This window comes from Lissotriton vulgaris, chromosome 2_1, assembly GCF_964263255.1.
Source record: "Lissotriton vulgaris chromosome 2_1, aLisVul1.2, whole genome shotgun sequence".
NCBI classification, from domain to species: Eukaryota; Metazoa; Chordata; class Amphibia; order Caudata; family Salamandridae; genus Lissotriton; species Lissotriton vulgaris.
This window is the reverse complement of record NC_141687.1, coordinates 1,429,873,642-1,429,889,565: the sequence shown is the minus strand read 5'-3', so window position 1 is coordinate 1,429,889,565 and position 15,924 is coordinate 1,429,873,642. Positions and strand designations below refer to the sequence as shown.

The 15,924-nt window shown below is 43.6% G+C and overlaps 1 protein-coding gene across 1 annotated transcript in view; it reads left to right on the top strand.

Annotated features, from left to right (window-relative positions):
* KIF5C (kinesin family member 5C) overlaps positions 1-15,924 on the top strand; it is a 548,720-nt gene that overhangs the window by 156,798 nt on the left and 375,998 nt on the right. Inside the window, exon 3 of the mRNA XM_086957253.1 lies at positions 2,812-2,885. Within this exon, the coding sequence (XP_086813379.1) occupies positions 2,812-2,885 (74 nt within the window). The remainder of the gene's footprint in view (positions 1-2,811; positions 2,886-15,924) is intronic.

Below are 15,924 nucleotides of genomic sequence, written 5' to 3'. Positions count from 1 at the left end.
CCAAGCTCCTAACATCAAAGGATGGTTTTGAACATTTTGAGAGTAGGCAGAATAGTGCACTCTATTTATTTTTTCTAAATACTATATTTGTAAAGCCCAACAATTATCCCCTTGGGGATGTCATGGCACTGAGAAACTGTTTACCCTGTCCCCAGAAAGAATCCTACTGAGCTAGAGCCAAAAAATATTATGCAGGGAAGGGGCATGTTTTTAGTTTCTTCCTGAACCGGAGATAGTTGTCGGTGAGGTGGATGTCCAGGGGTAAAGAGTTCCACTGGGCTGCGGACAAATAAGAAAACAATCCGCCACCTGTCCTAACTTTCCGTACACGTTTGGTTCTGGCCAGGGCTAAATTCCAGGCTCTCAAAACCCTACAGGATCTCCGGACTAGTATTATACAGGGCCTTTAATGCATGGCATAAGAGTTTGAAACGTGCTCTTTTTCGCATAGGTAGCCAAATTAGGGATGCCAAGCAATTCGATGCAGAGCCAAATCTTTCCATATTACAGATGAACTTTTTTTTAGTTATCCTTATCGCTAATGGGTGCACCTTAATTTGGTGCCCAGGCCTATTTCCTGCCCCAGTCCGACCCTGAACATCACAAAAACAGTGTTGTGGAGTGCCTTGTGTGCGTGGGTGGGTGAAGGTACTTAATTTCGCAGAAGGACAGATGACTAATTTCAACTACTAGGGTTGGAGCTCATGAACCTTTGGTCACAGCAGATGTCAGTTGTGAACGTTTAACTCTTTGAGCAGTTAAAAGCATCTTACAACTGAGCTTGGTTGGTCATATCACAGAAAAACACAACACAATGAAAACGATAATTCAGCATTAGGCTCCCTTGAGCAAACTGTCACTATGTACAGTGACTGCTTCCTAGTGTATGAATCTCGAGCAGAAAAATGAGCTCTCTCGACATACAGGAAAGTCACTCAATACCGTTGTAGATCAATCAAATAGCTGGTAATGCTATTATCGAATGGAAAAAGTGAATAAAACGGGAGCACTTTCTATTTTCTCTATTTGGACTCGGATGTGTCTACTAGGACTGAAGCAGGGTCAGTGTTATCCTGGATTGTCAAGCATGTCGGGAAAGTTTACCCCACAATGTTACTCATTAATGGACGTTCTCAAGATGGCCGACCGAGGATGAACTTCTACCAAAAGCCCCTCAGTTTATGACTGCCGTCTGGACTTCAATCTCCTGGATGCTACCCCCTTTCGTGGACCCCCTCTCAAACCTTGTTTCAATTTTGACAGATTTTCTCATCTCACCATCTCCCACATTTGATTGTGATTTCAACATTGTTTTTGTTTACTGTATCTTACTATGCTCTTGTAACTGATGTTACGTGCAACGCAACAATCTTCTCGTTAAGCGCTCTGATACCTCCGGGTCTAGCCGTCTCCCACCCAGCAGGACTTCAGACACAGTTACTTCCTCGTCTCCTACCCCCTCCCTCAACTCTTTCCTCCTTCATTCTTTGCTTGCCTCCCCTATTCCTTTCCTCTCTCCCCTGAATCTCTCTCCCCCTGCCTGCTTTGCTTATCCCTGTGCCTATGCTCCGCATAATCTCCCTTCCCGTCGCCCTTTTACATTACCCCCTTACACTTCTACAGGCCAAGAACCAACAGATGTAACTTGTAATTGATGTACCTTCTGTAACAATGTGTAACTTGTAACCTATGTAACCCTCCTCATGTAAAGCGCTCTGGTACCTCCGGGTCTAGCCAGCACTATATATAGCTCAAGTAAGTAAATAAATGAATGGATGCACCTCTTTAACATCAGAACCTATTTCGACCAAACAGCAGCATCTGCCACTTGGTAATCCAATAGAACAACCATTGCTGAAACCTATAGGTCTGGCTTTAATGGATATGCAGACAAAATAAGTTTATATGTGGTGCAGGCATACATGTGCTGTGTCACATAAAGCCTGCCAAATTGGCTTTACTAGTGCCTAAAAAAATGTAGAAAAAAGTATTGCTTTTTGCATGGAATGCATATGAGATGTGCCAGTCTCCTGCATTTGCTCCTTACTGAAAGACATGTTTGTTAAAGTATTTATTGGGTAATATCCTAAAATACTAATCGTTGAGCAAATGCCACCGAGAAGCACCTTGTGTGGCAGCAGTGCCATAGAACATACTTTAGAATGCCATAGCATACACAAGGTGCCTGCAATAAATCTTGTACAACAGTGGCATAAATATGAACGGATACCTGTTAGTTCTCCCTTTGTAAATACAGACGATATTGTAGTCGCCCAGGGCACTCGGTGAATCCAGCACTGACGAGGCCACCAAAGAAGGAAGCAGCCCCCTGGGAGCTGGGACTTAAATACCTTATTTAACCCTCAACTCCGGATGTGACGTGCCAGCAAGGCCTTTCGCGATCTCCCTCTGGCTTTTGACGTGCGGGTTGGAGGCCGCACTGTAGCGTTGGTGCTGAAGATTGTGATGTCAAACCATGACGTCACAAGCTTCCATGTTCCACTTGTAACTAGGGAGAAAACAGTTTGGAGGTGGACAACGAGCGGATAGCAGTGTGGCACCAGGGCTGCCAATAAAGACTTATTTCTACTAATTTGTCTAGTATCTAACCGAAACTAATTTTGGTATTTCACTCCTAAGATGCTGCCCTGCCAATGGAGTCTCTCTTCGCCATAAACGGGCAGCAACATTTATTTTCTGTAAATATAATCTAAATTTATAATTTGCAGAAGTGTTAGTTTCATTATTTTAATGTAGCGACCGCGGTGAGTTAACATGATCTTGATGTTATGTGCTCTTTCTCTTTTGTAGATGTTCTTGAAGGCTACAATGGAACCATTTTCGCCTATGGACAGACCTCTTCAGGCAAAACACACACGATGGAGGTAAGCCATTCTAGACCTAGCAACTGAAAAAGAGGTTAGGATAAAGGGGGGTGCTCTTTATAAATAAACTGTTTTTAATGTTTCAATATTTTAAAGTTCAAAGTTAAAGGATTTTTCTGTTATCTAAGAATGCATTTTATTTTTGGATGTATGTATTTATGTATGCTGCATTTTTATTGTGCGGTCGTAGGCAAAAGGCAACGGATTCCAGTACGGGGTTAAAGTAAAGCACAAAATCAAGGAGTGATAAAAAAAAAGGTAGCTGGTTTGTGAGCTTTCACTGCATTGTGATGCAGTGTTCTTCAAGAGTCGCGACCTGTTCAACTCATTCTTAAAATGGAGCAGTGTTGGGGTTTTTATTCGACGGTGATTTTGAATCTTTTAAAATGCAGTTGATGGAACGATTGAGCATTGTGGTGCATTTAAACTGTGTATAGATGTGTTGTGTTATGCTAGGCACAGCCAGAAAGAACCACAAAATTAATATAATAATATTGCGGAGAGGATGTAGCCTTACGGCTAGAGCGGTCGACCTCGAGGCTGAGAGGCTTAACATCCTGTGATTCGGGGCAAATCACTTAATCTCCCTGCGCCTAACAAAAATGAACGTGTCCATCTGTAACGAAACGGGTGTTCATATAAAGCGTTCTGATTGAAACCTGATGTCTTCGGGTCGAGTTCGCGCTATATAAAACTCTAAAACAAGTATATATATATATATATATATATATATATGTGTATATATATATATGTGTATATATATATATATATATATATATATATGTGTATATATATGTGTGTATATATATATGTGTATATATATATATATATGTGTATATATATATATATGTATATGTGTATATATATATGTATATATATGTATATGTATATGTGTGTATATGTATATATATGTGTATATATGTATGTGTATATATATATATGTGTGTATATATATATATGTGTGTATATATATATATATATATATATATATATATATATATATATATATATAATGCAAGCATGACATTTTGCAACTGTTGGTTGATCCAAATCTTACTATTAGATTGGTGAAAACATTGCACAAACACTACTGCAAAATGGGCTGCTACTAGTACAGTTAACATGGTTTTCACCCACTTTTTTTATCTGCGATCTATGCATTTGCTGCATCCAATGTTAGGATCTCATACTGTTATTTTGAGAGATGCAACAGATTTTGAAAACAGAAGCCGCATGAATGGGTGTGAATGGAGGACAGTTAATTGGAAAGTTAACCTTGCATGTGGGAATTATAAATAGATATGCACGAGTAGGAGGATTTAGAATTTTAACTGCAAGACGCAGATGAATCCAGAAATTCATTTGCCTTAATAATGATGCCCTTTCAGTTGCATTTTAGCACGAACGGTATACTGCACTCACTGTAAATGCACGTTTAGCTAAGTTTGAAGTCATGCTTATATTGGTATTGATCGTCTGTTGACTCCATTATATTACTAAAACGGAATTATAATTAATGCCAATTAAAGTTTTGCAATTTTGAGGTGAGCGGTGGTACGTCAAGAGATCAATTTAATAGTATACCTCTTTGTCACTAACAGGAATAAAGCACTTCTCCACATAGAAGTGCAAGTACCTCCCTTCTCCCTTTGGCATTGAGTTTATCCCTGGGGAACATTTTACCCAGTTTTATGAGGTGGAAGCCTTAGGTGCTATGTCGAACTGTAATTTTAATAGTGTTTAGCTGATTGTTAATGTCCTGTGTTGGTTTTTGTTTGGTGCGATGGGATAATTGGTTTGGCTCACAGCTTCCATGGCAGTGAAATGGAGGGGAAAGCAAAGGAGCGGAATGCAGTTGTATTCAAAGGGTGGGAATTTTCGAATATGTTGCCAATACAGATTCACCATTGTTAATCTCGAATCTCCTTTCCATCTTGAAGACCAGGAGAGCAGTAGACAGTTGTAGAAGAGCCATTTGGATTCACCTTCAGTAGAAATACTCTGATGTGCACCACGCTGTGCGACAGCACACTCTGGTTTGATCAAATCCTTATATCTCGTAGGGTGTGCTGCTTTGCCTCACCATCCAGATTTCGGACCTCTTGGCTGGTGTGCACTAAATATTGCAGCTATTTGCACCCTGCTGAAGGAACATTCTGGAATGTGTATATATATATATATATATATATATCTCAACACCATCGACACTCTAGATCTGCTCACCTCAAATGTCTGTTTTTCTATCAAAGTCTTTAAGCATAGGATTAGCACAGTGCTATCCACGCCGAGATAGAAAAGGACAAAGTCTTTTGCCATTTCTACAGCAAAATCTTTAAGCATAGGACCAGCACAGTGCTGTCCTTGCCGAGCTGTAACATGACAAAAGCCATTTATCACTCCAGGCACAGTATTAGAGCTTTGAATTGATAAAATACCAACTCAAGCCAACCTGAAATGATTAAAAGCAACCTCTGTCACAGTGTTTCGCTCTAATTAGAGCTCTTCAGAGAGGTAAAGGCCCTGGGGCTGTGCTGTATAGCTGCCCACAGTCCCGGCAGCATCACACACAGGTTTGATGTTTTCTAGCTCAGAGTTTGTAGCCTGGATAATGCCGGGTACAGAGACACTTGCAAATGCAGGTGGCATAATTCCACTTGGGGATATTACTTTGGGTGAAATTGTGCCACTGGGAATTAGCCCCCTAGACCTTGCAATGACTCCTGAAGGCTACAGTACCTCCCTCTCCTGAGGCACTCTTCAGGGAGGGTTTCATCTTTTCCTTTTAGGACCAACCATGACTGGGCATGCAGGATTGCCATTAGTAACTTTAGATAAGTATGGGTCTGCATCCTGAGACACTGCACCTAGTAGGGGTCGGGCCTTTTCAGCACAAATTCATATATCTGTTGCAATGCTAAGATCCCTGGCAGCAGTGTAGAGGTTACAAAGGATGGAAAAGGAGGATAGAAGCCTGCAAGTGAGGCAAATAAAGTGATTTTTTTCTTTAAATTCTGGAATTTATGGTGCATTGTGTTGTCAAACAATGCAGAAACTGCCTTTTGAAAAGCCCTCAAATAAATCACCAGAGGGCTTGAGGCATCTCTCGTTTCAAGGAGATGTCTGCATAAATTAACTTTACTAGTTCTGTCAGCGACAGATTGTTCTTGTATGAATGGCTTCAAAACTTACTAAACCTATAAAAGGTGCTTTTTTTGATCCTCCCTCAACTTGATTTCTCCTCCTCTGGGCAGAAGTGAACAAAGTGTCACTTGCACACTGAACCTACACCATACTTACCTTTTTGTTTTGGAAAAATTGCGCAGAATCGTCAGATGGCCCCAAAGGTATTACCAAAACAAAAATCTCCTTTTTAGTGGAATCTTTGACCGAACTATAATTACAGAGTTACTATTGCTGAATATATATATATGCATGGCATCGTTAGGATTGATCGAATGAGAAAGAGGGGTGGGGGAATAGCTATGATACACAAATTGGCTATCCAGTGTAGCTTAGAACCCACTGAGATCGAGGATTGCGAAGCCGGGTTCTTCTCCATGTTAGCCCCCTCAGATTGCTGTTTAAAGAGCTTTCTCATTTACCACCCCCTGGTCTCCATACTGGTTTCCCCCACAGTTTGATCGAACGTATAATGCAACCAGCGTTGCGATATTCTAAACTGATGGTGGTTGGAGATCTAAACTTGCACCTGGAGGATCCACTGGACAAAGGCGCTCAGGATGTCCTTCATGCGCTAGCGGATCTCCATCTAATACTTAAATCTGACGCCCCTACCCATCAATGTGGCCACTTATTGGACCCAATTTTCACCAACTGGGATGATTTATTTATTAAGCCCTCCATTCTGATCCCCTGGTCCCATCATTTTATTGTTTCCTTTGAGATTAGGCGGTCGCAGTGTGCCGGTCCACATAAAACGAGTACGACCAAATGGAGTAGGAAGTGGGCGAATTTCTCCATGTCTAGCTTTAAGCATGGGCGAATTTTGCGAATCTCGCGTTCGCGAATTTTGCGGATTTGCGAACTCGCAATCCGCAAAATCCGCGAATTCTCTCGAATTTGCAGATTTTTTTTTTTTGTGTTCGCGCGGGTTTCTGCCAGTTTGCGAGGGTTTTGTACAATTTCGCAAACGCGAACTTACCTGTCGGGTCGCAAGTTTTGCGAACTTGTTGTTTCTACGTGTCCAGCCTGTTTGGGACACTCTTCTTCATCACTTCCACTCTCTGACTACTCATGCCACCCTCTGGCCTACCCATGCCACCCTCTGTTTCATCACAGCACCCTCTGGTTGTCCAGTGTACATTATTGTAGCAAAGCAAAGCACACCTTCCCTGCCTCAAGTGACCTGAATTAATTTGGGGCTGATTAATGTGTCACAGAATATTTTTTTAGCTGGCACCTGCTTCCTTAGTGCTTCCTGATTAGTGATCTTTTGCACTTGCTAAGTGCTTTCATTGTTGCAAAATTAGTTACAACACCTGCCCTGCCCCAACTGACAATAATGAATTAGGGGCTGATTAATGTGTCACTGGATTTGAACTTCCAGCCTGGCTCCTGCTTGTCTGCCTTAGCTGTAATTCAGGACCTTTGTGTAACTATTCTGAGGGTCAGAGCAGGGTCACATAATAGTTGCAAGTAGGCAACTGAACTCTGGAGGGGCCCCTCAGGAAGCACTACAGGAAATGGCTACTAATGATGAGCTTGAACTTTTGAACCTGGTAAGTAGTTTCAGTTTTGCTAAGATCGTATTTCTGCAATTTAGCGCTTATTCGCGGGGCGCGAAGTTGAACTGGGAAGCCGCGAACTCACGCGAACAGTGCGAGCAAGCCATAAAATCCGCTGCTCGCGGATTTTGCGGGAAATTCGCGAATTTCGCGGATTGCGAATTTATCGAAAATCCGCAAAATCCGCGAGCGGAACGGATTTTACGCCCATGCTTATCTAGCTTCAACATGGCCCTTAAGAAGGTGGGGCCTCCCGGGGGCAGTGATATTGTGTCGGCTTGGGATGCTCTTGAAAATCGCATCCTAGAGGCACTGGACACCACGGCTCCCTGGTCCTCTAAAGCATCAGGCAGGCAGGGAAAGTCCGCGCCTTGGTTTAGCAACAACCTGAGAATGGCCAAATCGGCCTGTAAGTGGCTGGAGAGAATCTGGAGGAGAAAGTTTGATAACTCTGCTAAGCTTGAATATAAATCTAGTCTGAGGAAATACCATGTGATGATTAGGCAGACTTGGGCTACCTTCTATACCAACAGGATTACAACTTCTGAGAATTCCTCTGAAGAGCTTTTCTCTATCTTTAAAGAGATCACATCTTTAGCTCGAGTCACTGCTCCTGACATGAGCTCAGCTGAGTCTTGCAACAAAATAGCTGACTTTTTTGCAGAAAAAGTGGAGAGGATTTATGCCACCATTCCTGCCTCAGCTCGGCAAGGTAATGCCAGTAGCGAAGGGATCTCTATGATCCCAGAGGAAGGTTGGCTTCGCGATTTTGTGGTACCTAGTGGAGATAGACTCATAGCAGTGGCAACAAGTATTAAGTCTGGCTCACCCAGAGATCCAGCTTCTCCAAGGATCCTGAAGGGAGTCTCACTATATTGGAACCCCACATGAGACATCTTCTGGAGCTCTCTTTTTCCTCTGGGAAAGTCCCCAATAAATGGAAGGAGGCCATTGTTATTCCACTGAAAAAGAAACCAAATATCAGTGCTAATCAGATGGAGAGCCTCCGTCCGATTTCCCTCTTGCCTTATTTTGCGAAGGTAACCGAAAAGGTTCTTAACATGCAATTTGGTGAGCATGTTAATAATCGCAACCTACTCCATCCTACCCAGTCTGGTTTTCACGCCACGTAGTCTACGGAACCAGACTTGCTCTTATCCACCGAGCTCATCCGTAGTTTACTGGATGCAGGACAGACGGCGGCACTAGTGCTGCTTGACCGGAGTGCCGCTTTTGACACTGTTGCCCATCACACTCTATTGCGGCGTCTGCATGAGGGCGGTGGAGGGGGAAGGCCATGGAATGGTTGCGATCCTTTTTAAGCGACCGATGCTTTCAGGTGTCACAAAAACCTTTTCCTTTCGGAAAGTGTCAAGCTTGAGAAGGGGGGTCCCACAAGGCTCCATTCTTAGCCCTACTCTCTTTAATCTGTACATCGCCCCACTGGCAAAGATGGTGGACAAGTTTGGATTAAGTGTGGCGTCTTATACGGACGACACGCAACTTGTGGTAACCCTGCCCCAAGAGCCGGCAGAGACCGCACATAATTTCACATTGTGCCTTCAGGAGCTGGCGTCCTGGATGACTTCAAACTGTTTGAAGCTAAACGGCAATAAAACCGAGGTCTTAATTATAGGCAGGACCCCCTCGATTTGGTCATCTGCCTGGTGGCCATCCACCTTGGGACAGACCCCATCCCCGAAAGATCAGGTGAAGAACCTGGGGTTTCGGGTGGACTCTAAACTGTCTTATGAGACCCACACCAGGCGAGTGATGGGTAACTGTGTGGGGGTCTTACGCACTCTCTGCAAGACCTTAGATGTTCTCCCAATGTCAGCAAGAAAGGCGATGGTCCATGCCCTAGTGACATCCCGGCTGGACTAGGCGAATGTTTTGTACCTGGGGGCTAACGCCAGGTGCGTTCAGAGACTCCAGAACATTCAGAACGCGGCTGCGCATCTGGCTCTAATGCTCGCTAAGAGCGTCATCCAGCAAGGCTCTCAAATCTCTACATTGGCTCCTGATGAGCAAACGTGTTTTGTTTCAGGCCATGTGCATTAGTCATCGGATTTTGCAGAAGAAAGGCCCATCTTACTTGAACAATCTCCTCACCCCGTATGTTCCCACAAGAGGTCTAAGATCAAGTGGTACGGGGCAATTACGCATACCTGCTATCAGGAGAGCCAGGATGGGCGGATGCTCTTTCAGGTTCCTTGCAGCATCTTACTGGAATAAACTTCCAGTGGAGCTTAGACTGGAAGCGTCTGAGACGGTTTTTCGGAAAAAGCTGAAGACCTGGCTCTTTCCATCGGATAATTCCTTTGTCTGATTCCTTCCCTGTTTCTTCCTTTTCCCTGGTCTTTGGGACCTTGTCATAGCACGGGGACGCACAGGTTTGTGCAACCAGGCGCTTTATAAGTTTAAATTGATTGATTGACATGGATAGATAAAACCCCTCTGAAATTCACGGAAAAAAACAACGGTTAAAGGGTCGTTATAGTTAGATGAAAATGTCAATTGAAACTTACCTTTTTAAACAAACCACTGAAATTTACCAGTTATAGTTACTTCAAGTAACTATAACTCGTGCCCTAAAGTAACTATAACTGGCACCCCCCTGAAGCACAGTCTTGTCATCAGTGATGTCTTTTCAAATGTTACTCATGTTATTAATGACATCATAGGACATGTCATGAGTGATGTAATATGTGGGATGTATGGCAAGGCTACGAGTAAGATCACATTTAAGGCAAGAGTTATAGTAATTACAGCTAACTATAACTGGGGAGTTTCAGTGGATCTGTTAGTTTAAAATGATAAGTTTTATCTGACATTTTCACCTAAATATAACAACCCTTTAACCTTTGTTTTTTTTAGTTAATTTCAGAGGTGTTTTTTGTTATGTAAAGTAAGACATAGTTACAATTCTTAATAAAACGCCACTTTAAAAAAAAAAAAGGAATCAGTGATTTTCTTAAGTTGTGTTTCATGTAAAGTAATATTTTATTATAATACCACAGGCCAACCCAACAATGCACATGGCCTTTGGCTGTGTGCAGCATGGGGTTGGCTGTAGGCCCTGCGCTGTACACTGCCTTTGACTGTGCTCAGCATGGGGTCAGTTGACTGCAGCCAGGCCCTGTATCCAACCCACATGGGAAGCCAGCCCTCCCGCTGTGCACGGCCTCAGGCTGTGCATGGTGTGGGGTTGGCTACAGGGCCACTCCACAAAAACCCTAGGGCTTTGCTGGCTCCCTCATGACACCTGAGGGTTTGCAAAAACCCCACTGTCGGAAATGAGGTTGTTGGTTGACTGGGGAGGGAGCCCTGGTCAAGCAGCAATTACAATCCTTATCCGAGTGAGGCACAAGCCAACCCTAAATCAACTTGTGTTCAACCCTGTGGTAGATTGGCACAGAGCAGTCATCTTTTTATTTAGAGGCAATGTGTAAAGTATTTGTGCGACTCTTCAAACAGCAATAAAGTGAGAACACCACAGAAAAATGATCCCATACTAGTTTAGAAAAATAGGGTAATGTTTAATAAATAAAGTGAGACCAAAACAACAAAAATCCAATCATGAGAACCATAAATATGCAAGTTTAAAGATTTCAATGAAAATAGTTGCAAAAGGCACAAAGCGGCAACTGTGGATATGTGGTCATTCCGGACCTGGGCATAGACACGTGTTCTGGTCAACTGTGATGGGGAGCAGGGTTGCTACAGGAGCACAGTTAGGCCCGTTGAACAAAGTCCATTAAATCCTGGTTTGCGGAGCATTGCGAGGGTCCCAGTCGAAGATGCATTGCGTAGCAAAAGCGATGCATTAGTATTAAGATGAGAAGAGGCTGCAATACGAGGACCCATGTCGCCATTGTTGAGGATACTGTCAACAGGGCTTGCATTGCAAAGTCCAGTGTTGAGGATGTGTCGTGCAGTGGCGGTTCAGATGAGGTGTTGGGCTGTGGTGCAATGTGTCTTTGTGACGGAGGAGACCCACTCAGCAGTGATTCGTTAGCTTAGCCTGGGGTTGTGCAGAGCAGATTAGGAGATGCGTTGGTTCTGCTGGATCCACAGAGGTTGACCGAACACCTTAGGCCAATTCCAAGGGCCCAGGCTTACGTGCTCAGTTCGAGGATAGAGTAGCCTTCTATCCCTGAGAGTTAAGTCACTCTGGGGTCCTGGTTTCAACAGATGTAGGTACAGTCCTTCTCGCCCAGGCAAGACAGCAGTAGGTTAGCACTGCAGGGCAGCAGTTCCTTCAGAGCAGCCGTCCAACCGAGTGGCCGTCCTTCCAGCAGCACAGCAGCCCTTCTTCCTGGCAGAGTATCCGCAAATCCAGAAGTGTACTGAAGAGTTGGTGTCTGAGGTTTGTTATGTACACCCAGTTGTGCCTTTGAAGTAGGAGAAGCTTCAGAGGCATGCCTTTGAATTGCACAGGTGGCCTGCCTTCCTTGTTGTGACTCCAGACTAACTACAGGGAGTATGTAGTCCTTTGTGTGTAGGCAGGACACAGCCTATTCAAGTGTAAATGGGGATGTGCCCAGCTCCTCCCTCCCACCCCGTCAGTGATGGTCCATCAAGGCACACCTAAGATCATTATTATTTGTGGCTGTATAGGAAAAGTATGCAAAGCCCTACTGTCAGCTACACCCAATCATGTAACTCAGAGACAGGCTGTTGGCACTAAATTGGTAAGACAGGAACATTTAAAATCCAACTTCACCACAAGTAAGGATTTTTTTTTAGAATTCCAGAGATGCCAAACATGACTGGTTACTTGTTACAGATTATTCAATGTAAAAAGGTAACTTCCATGTTATCCCATGGGAGAGGTAGACCTTGTAGTAGTGAAAAACAAATGTAATCGTTTTTCACGACCAGTGCGTGTAAAACTTAAAAGTACACATCCTACTTTTGAAATACATTGGACCCTGCCCTCTGGCCTGTCCAGGGCCTCCCCTAGGGGTGACGTGTGTATAAAAAAGAAAGGTTTGGGCCTGGCAAAAGGTTCATTTTGCCAGGTTGAAATGTCTGTTTAAAACTGCACACACCAGCTGCAATGGCATTAGATGGAGACATGTTTAAAGTACAACTTAAGTGGGGGGGCACTATCAGTGTTGAAGGGCCGCTAGAAGTAATTGATTTACAGGCCCTGGGCACAGTTAGTGCCACTTTACTGGCGACTTACAATAAATTAAATATGCCAAATGGGTATAAGCCACTTCAGCAACATTTTGAGGAGAGAGGACAAGCACTTCAGAACAGCAGTGGTAAAATGTGCAGCGTCCTAAAGCCCCCAAAAATAACTTCTGCAAACAAGAGGGTTGAGGATAAAAAGTAAGAGGGAAAACCACATCAAGGATGACATGTATAACACCACCGATGTTTTTTAGATCTCGCTAGAGTCAGCGCAAGCGCTACTCTTGCAAGACATTTAGTAGCTGCTTCAAAATGCGCTATCTTGCCGGCTACCAGCTTGCTAGAGCGCGCACAAGCGCGCGCGACGTGCACAGCACCTTTACCTGTCGCGCGTGTACAACTCACGACACCAGCATCATGCAACATCACCAATAGTGCCGGCACCCGCCACACGCTTTTTACCTGTATCGCTGATTCATCCACTCTTTTCCCTCCTTCTCTGCCATACCTCCCGCGTCCCTCTAGTTTCTCGTTCTCTTCGCCCCACCTTTTCGTCCTCTTGTGATTCTTTTCTGTTTGTCAACCTTTCCTGTTTTCATTGGCTAGTCGCTCTTTTCCTTTTATGGCCCCTTGTTCTTCTTCCATTCTTGCCACTATATTCACTTTATCTCCTTCCTTTATCCCCCACTCCCCCACCCTCTATTTCTCGTCTTTGTCTTTTCTCCTTCTTTAATCATGATTTGTTCTCTTCCTTCCTCCCATCTTCCTCCCCACTCTCTCCTTTTCCTCCGCCCCTTCCTCCCTCCTCCTCTCTGCAGAGCATGCCTTTCTCTGTCAGTCCCGGAGTACATGACCCCGTCCTCTGAAGCCAGCCCAGGCAGGTTCCCTGATTTTGCTCAATGGGTTTTGCGCTTTCTCTCAAATACTCCATAAAAGAAGAAACTGCCGTCAGGTAGCGGCGCCAAACCTAGTCACCAGAAGCACCCGAGCAAAGGCAGGGCCCGAGCTCACTCAGCATCAACTTCCTCTCAGCTCTACCCGTTTTCGAGGCTGAGAGGTGTGTGGTCTTGGCGCTGGGGCCACAGGGCTCCCCACTTTTGAAATGTTGTATTATTTGTCGGAATGCTGTTCTGTGGAAATTTCCTGTTTGCACCACCCGATCAATGTAAGAGGCTTAGCCTGCCCTAGGGGAGGAGCCCAGTGGACTGGAAAAGAGCGTGTTACACGTTGTGCAACAAATCAATAGCTTTGCACATTTTTTCCTGACACAAAACGTTTCCTTTTTTGGAAACAAAGATGCACAACACTAGCCCTTAAAGAGGAAGACCCGAATCATATAGAGCCCGCCTTATTTTTTTTCCGAAGTGCCTCCACTTGTTGCATTCTGAGGTGTCAGGGCGCTACCCTTTATGAACAATTAGTGATCCGCTCTGGCTGTTGTATTGTGTACATGGTTAGTCTTCTTGTCAGGTGGTATTTATTTTGTAGCACAAGTTTGGCCCAGGGGCAGTAGAGTGCTTTATATGAGCCCAAGTTATATTACACAAAGCCAGATTCATTTTTTAAGGCACCGGGTGATTATGTAAGATTTGCCCAGAATCAAAGGCTACTGAGCCAGAGCCGGGATTCAAGCCTGAGTCCGCAGTTCGAAAGTCAGCAGCTTTAGCCGTTAGACCACACCCCTCTCCATGAATTGGAAATAGAATTTGGACTAACAAATGCATGAACACAAAAGCGTCTTACAATTTACCAGTTGTTAATGTTATAAAAAAAACTGGTTGTGGCAGCTCGTGTACAGCAGTGATTGCATTGGTGCAACTGTAGGTGGAGTTTCTTCACTCTTTTCTCTGGAAATGCTTTTTTTTACCTCTGTCTTCATACACTTTCCTGGTGAGAGCTGCAGAAGTGATCATATATGTGGCGATTACTACCCTGGTGTGAGTTTAGGAATGTTGTCGCCCGGGGCTCCTCACTCTGCCCTGGTGAGAGCAAGGAATATCCTTAACAATGGTAAAGGTGGTGGGGGGGTCTAGTCACTGACCTGGAATCTTTCCACCTGAGGCTTCATTTACTGCCTTAGGGAGATTACTTGGCCTCATACAGATAAATATACAGCGAGAGACATTCACAAAACTCATAAAAATACACACAAGTCAGCGAAAAAAAGTGAAATCTAAATTTGCAAATCCACAGACATTACAATAAAACATGTTTTCTCTTTTTGATTCCAAAAACTGCCGCCACTCCCTGTATTTATTGCTCAGAAATTCACGTGGTTGCAGCATTTCTGCTCTGAGCGCAGTTGCAGCTTCCAGTTTGATTACATATTTTCCTTTGTATTCATTTATCATGACTTTCGTGTTTTTTTTTAAATATAGAGCATGATGTTTTCCTCCTTGTTTAGTTATCCAGCACAATATACTTGGTGCAACAACATTAACTGTTGCATGGCTAAACACTTATAAGGTCCCAAAGGCGAGACCTATGCCAATGCTTGTTTATTTTGGGACGGGGGGTCCTCCCAGTGTCCTGAAATGGTAACTGCAACATTTCTATTCATGTTGCACTCAGCCAGTCCACTATTCAGAGGCTCCATTTTTTAATTCACGTAATGATGGACTCTCAGCGAAACTCACACAAAGCCAACCATTCATATAATATATATAAATATTTTCTAACCTTAATTTTGCAAAAACTAATACACCGATTTTCAACTAAATCATAAAAGCATGCTTTCTGAACCAATATCAGGCTTCCTGCCAAATATGGTGAAATTCCATTTAGCCATTTTGCTAGACGACCTTTTCAAAAATCTTATGGGAATTGTATGGGGTAATTGTGTTTTGGGACCCCACATATCCGACTCCATTTTCCTGATCACCCCAAAACGACGCATGAAACATGTGATATCAAAAATAAAAATGGGTAACAAGTTGTACATAGTCCAATATTGCCCTCTTGTGTTCAAGTGATGTTTACAAAACACTGAACAGTTGACCTTGTGCTTTGTGATGTCACCAGAACCTCCCAGCGCCAATATTGGACCGTATTATGTGGACATATTACAAATTATTTATTTCTCTGCCACAATATTTGCTGCATAATTTGCAGATTTCACAGAAGTGTTTCTAGGCTAAATGAACGAAGATAAT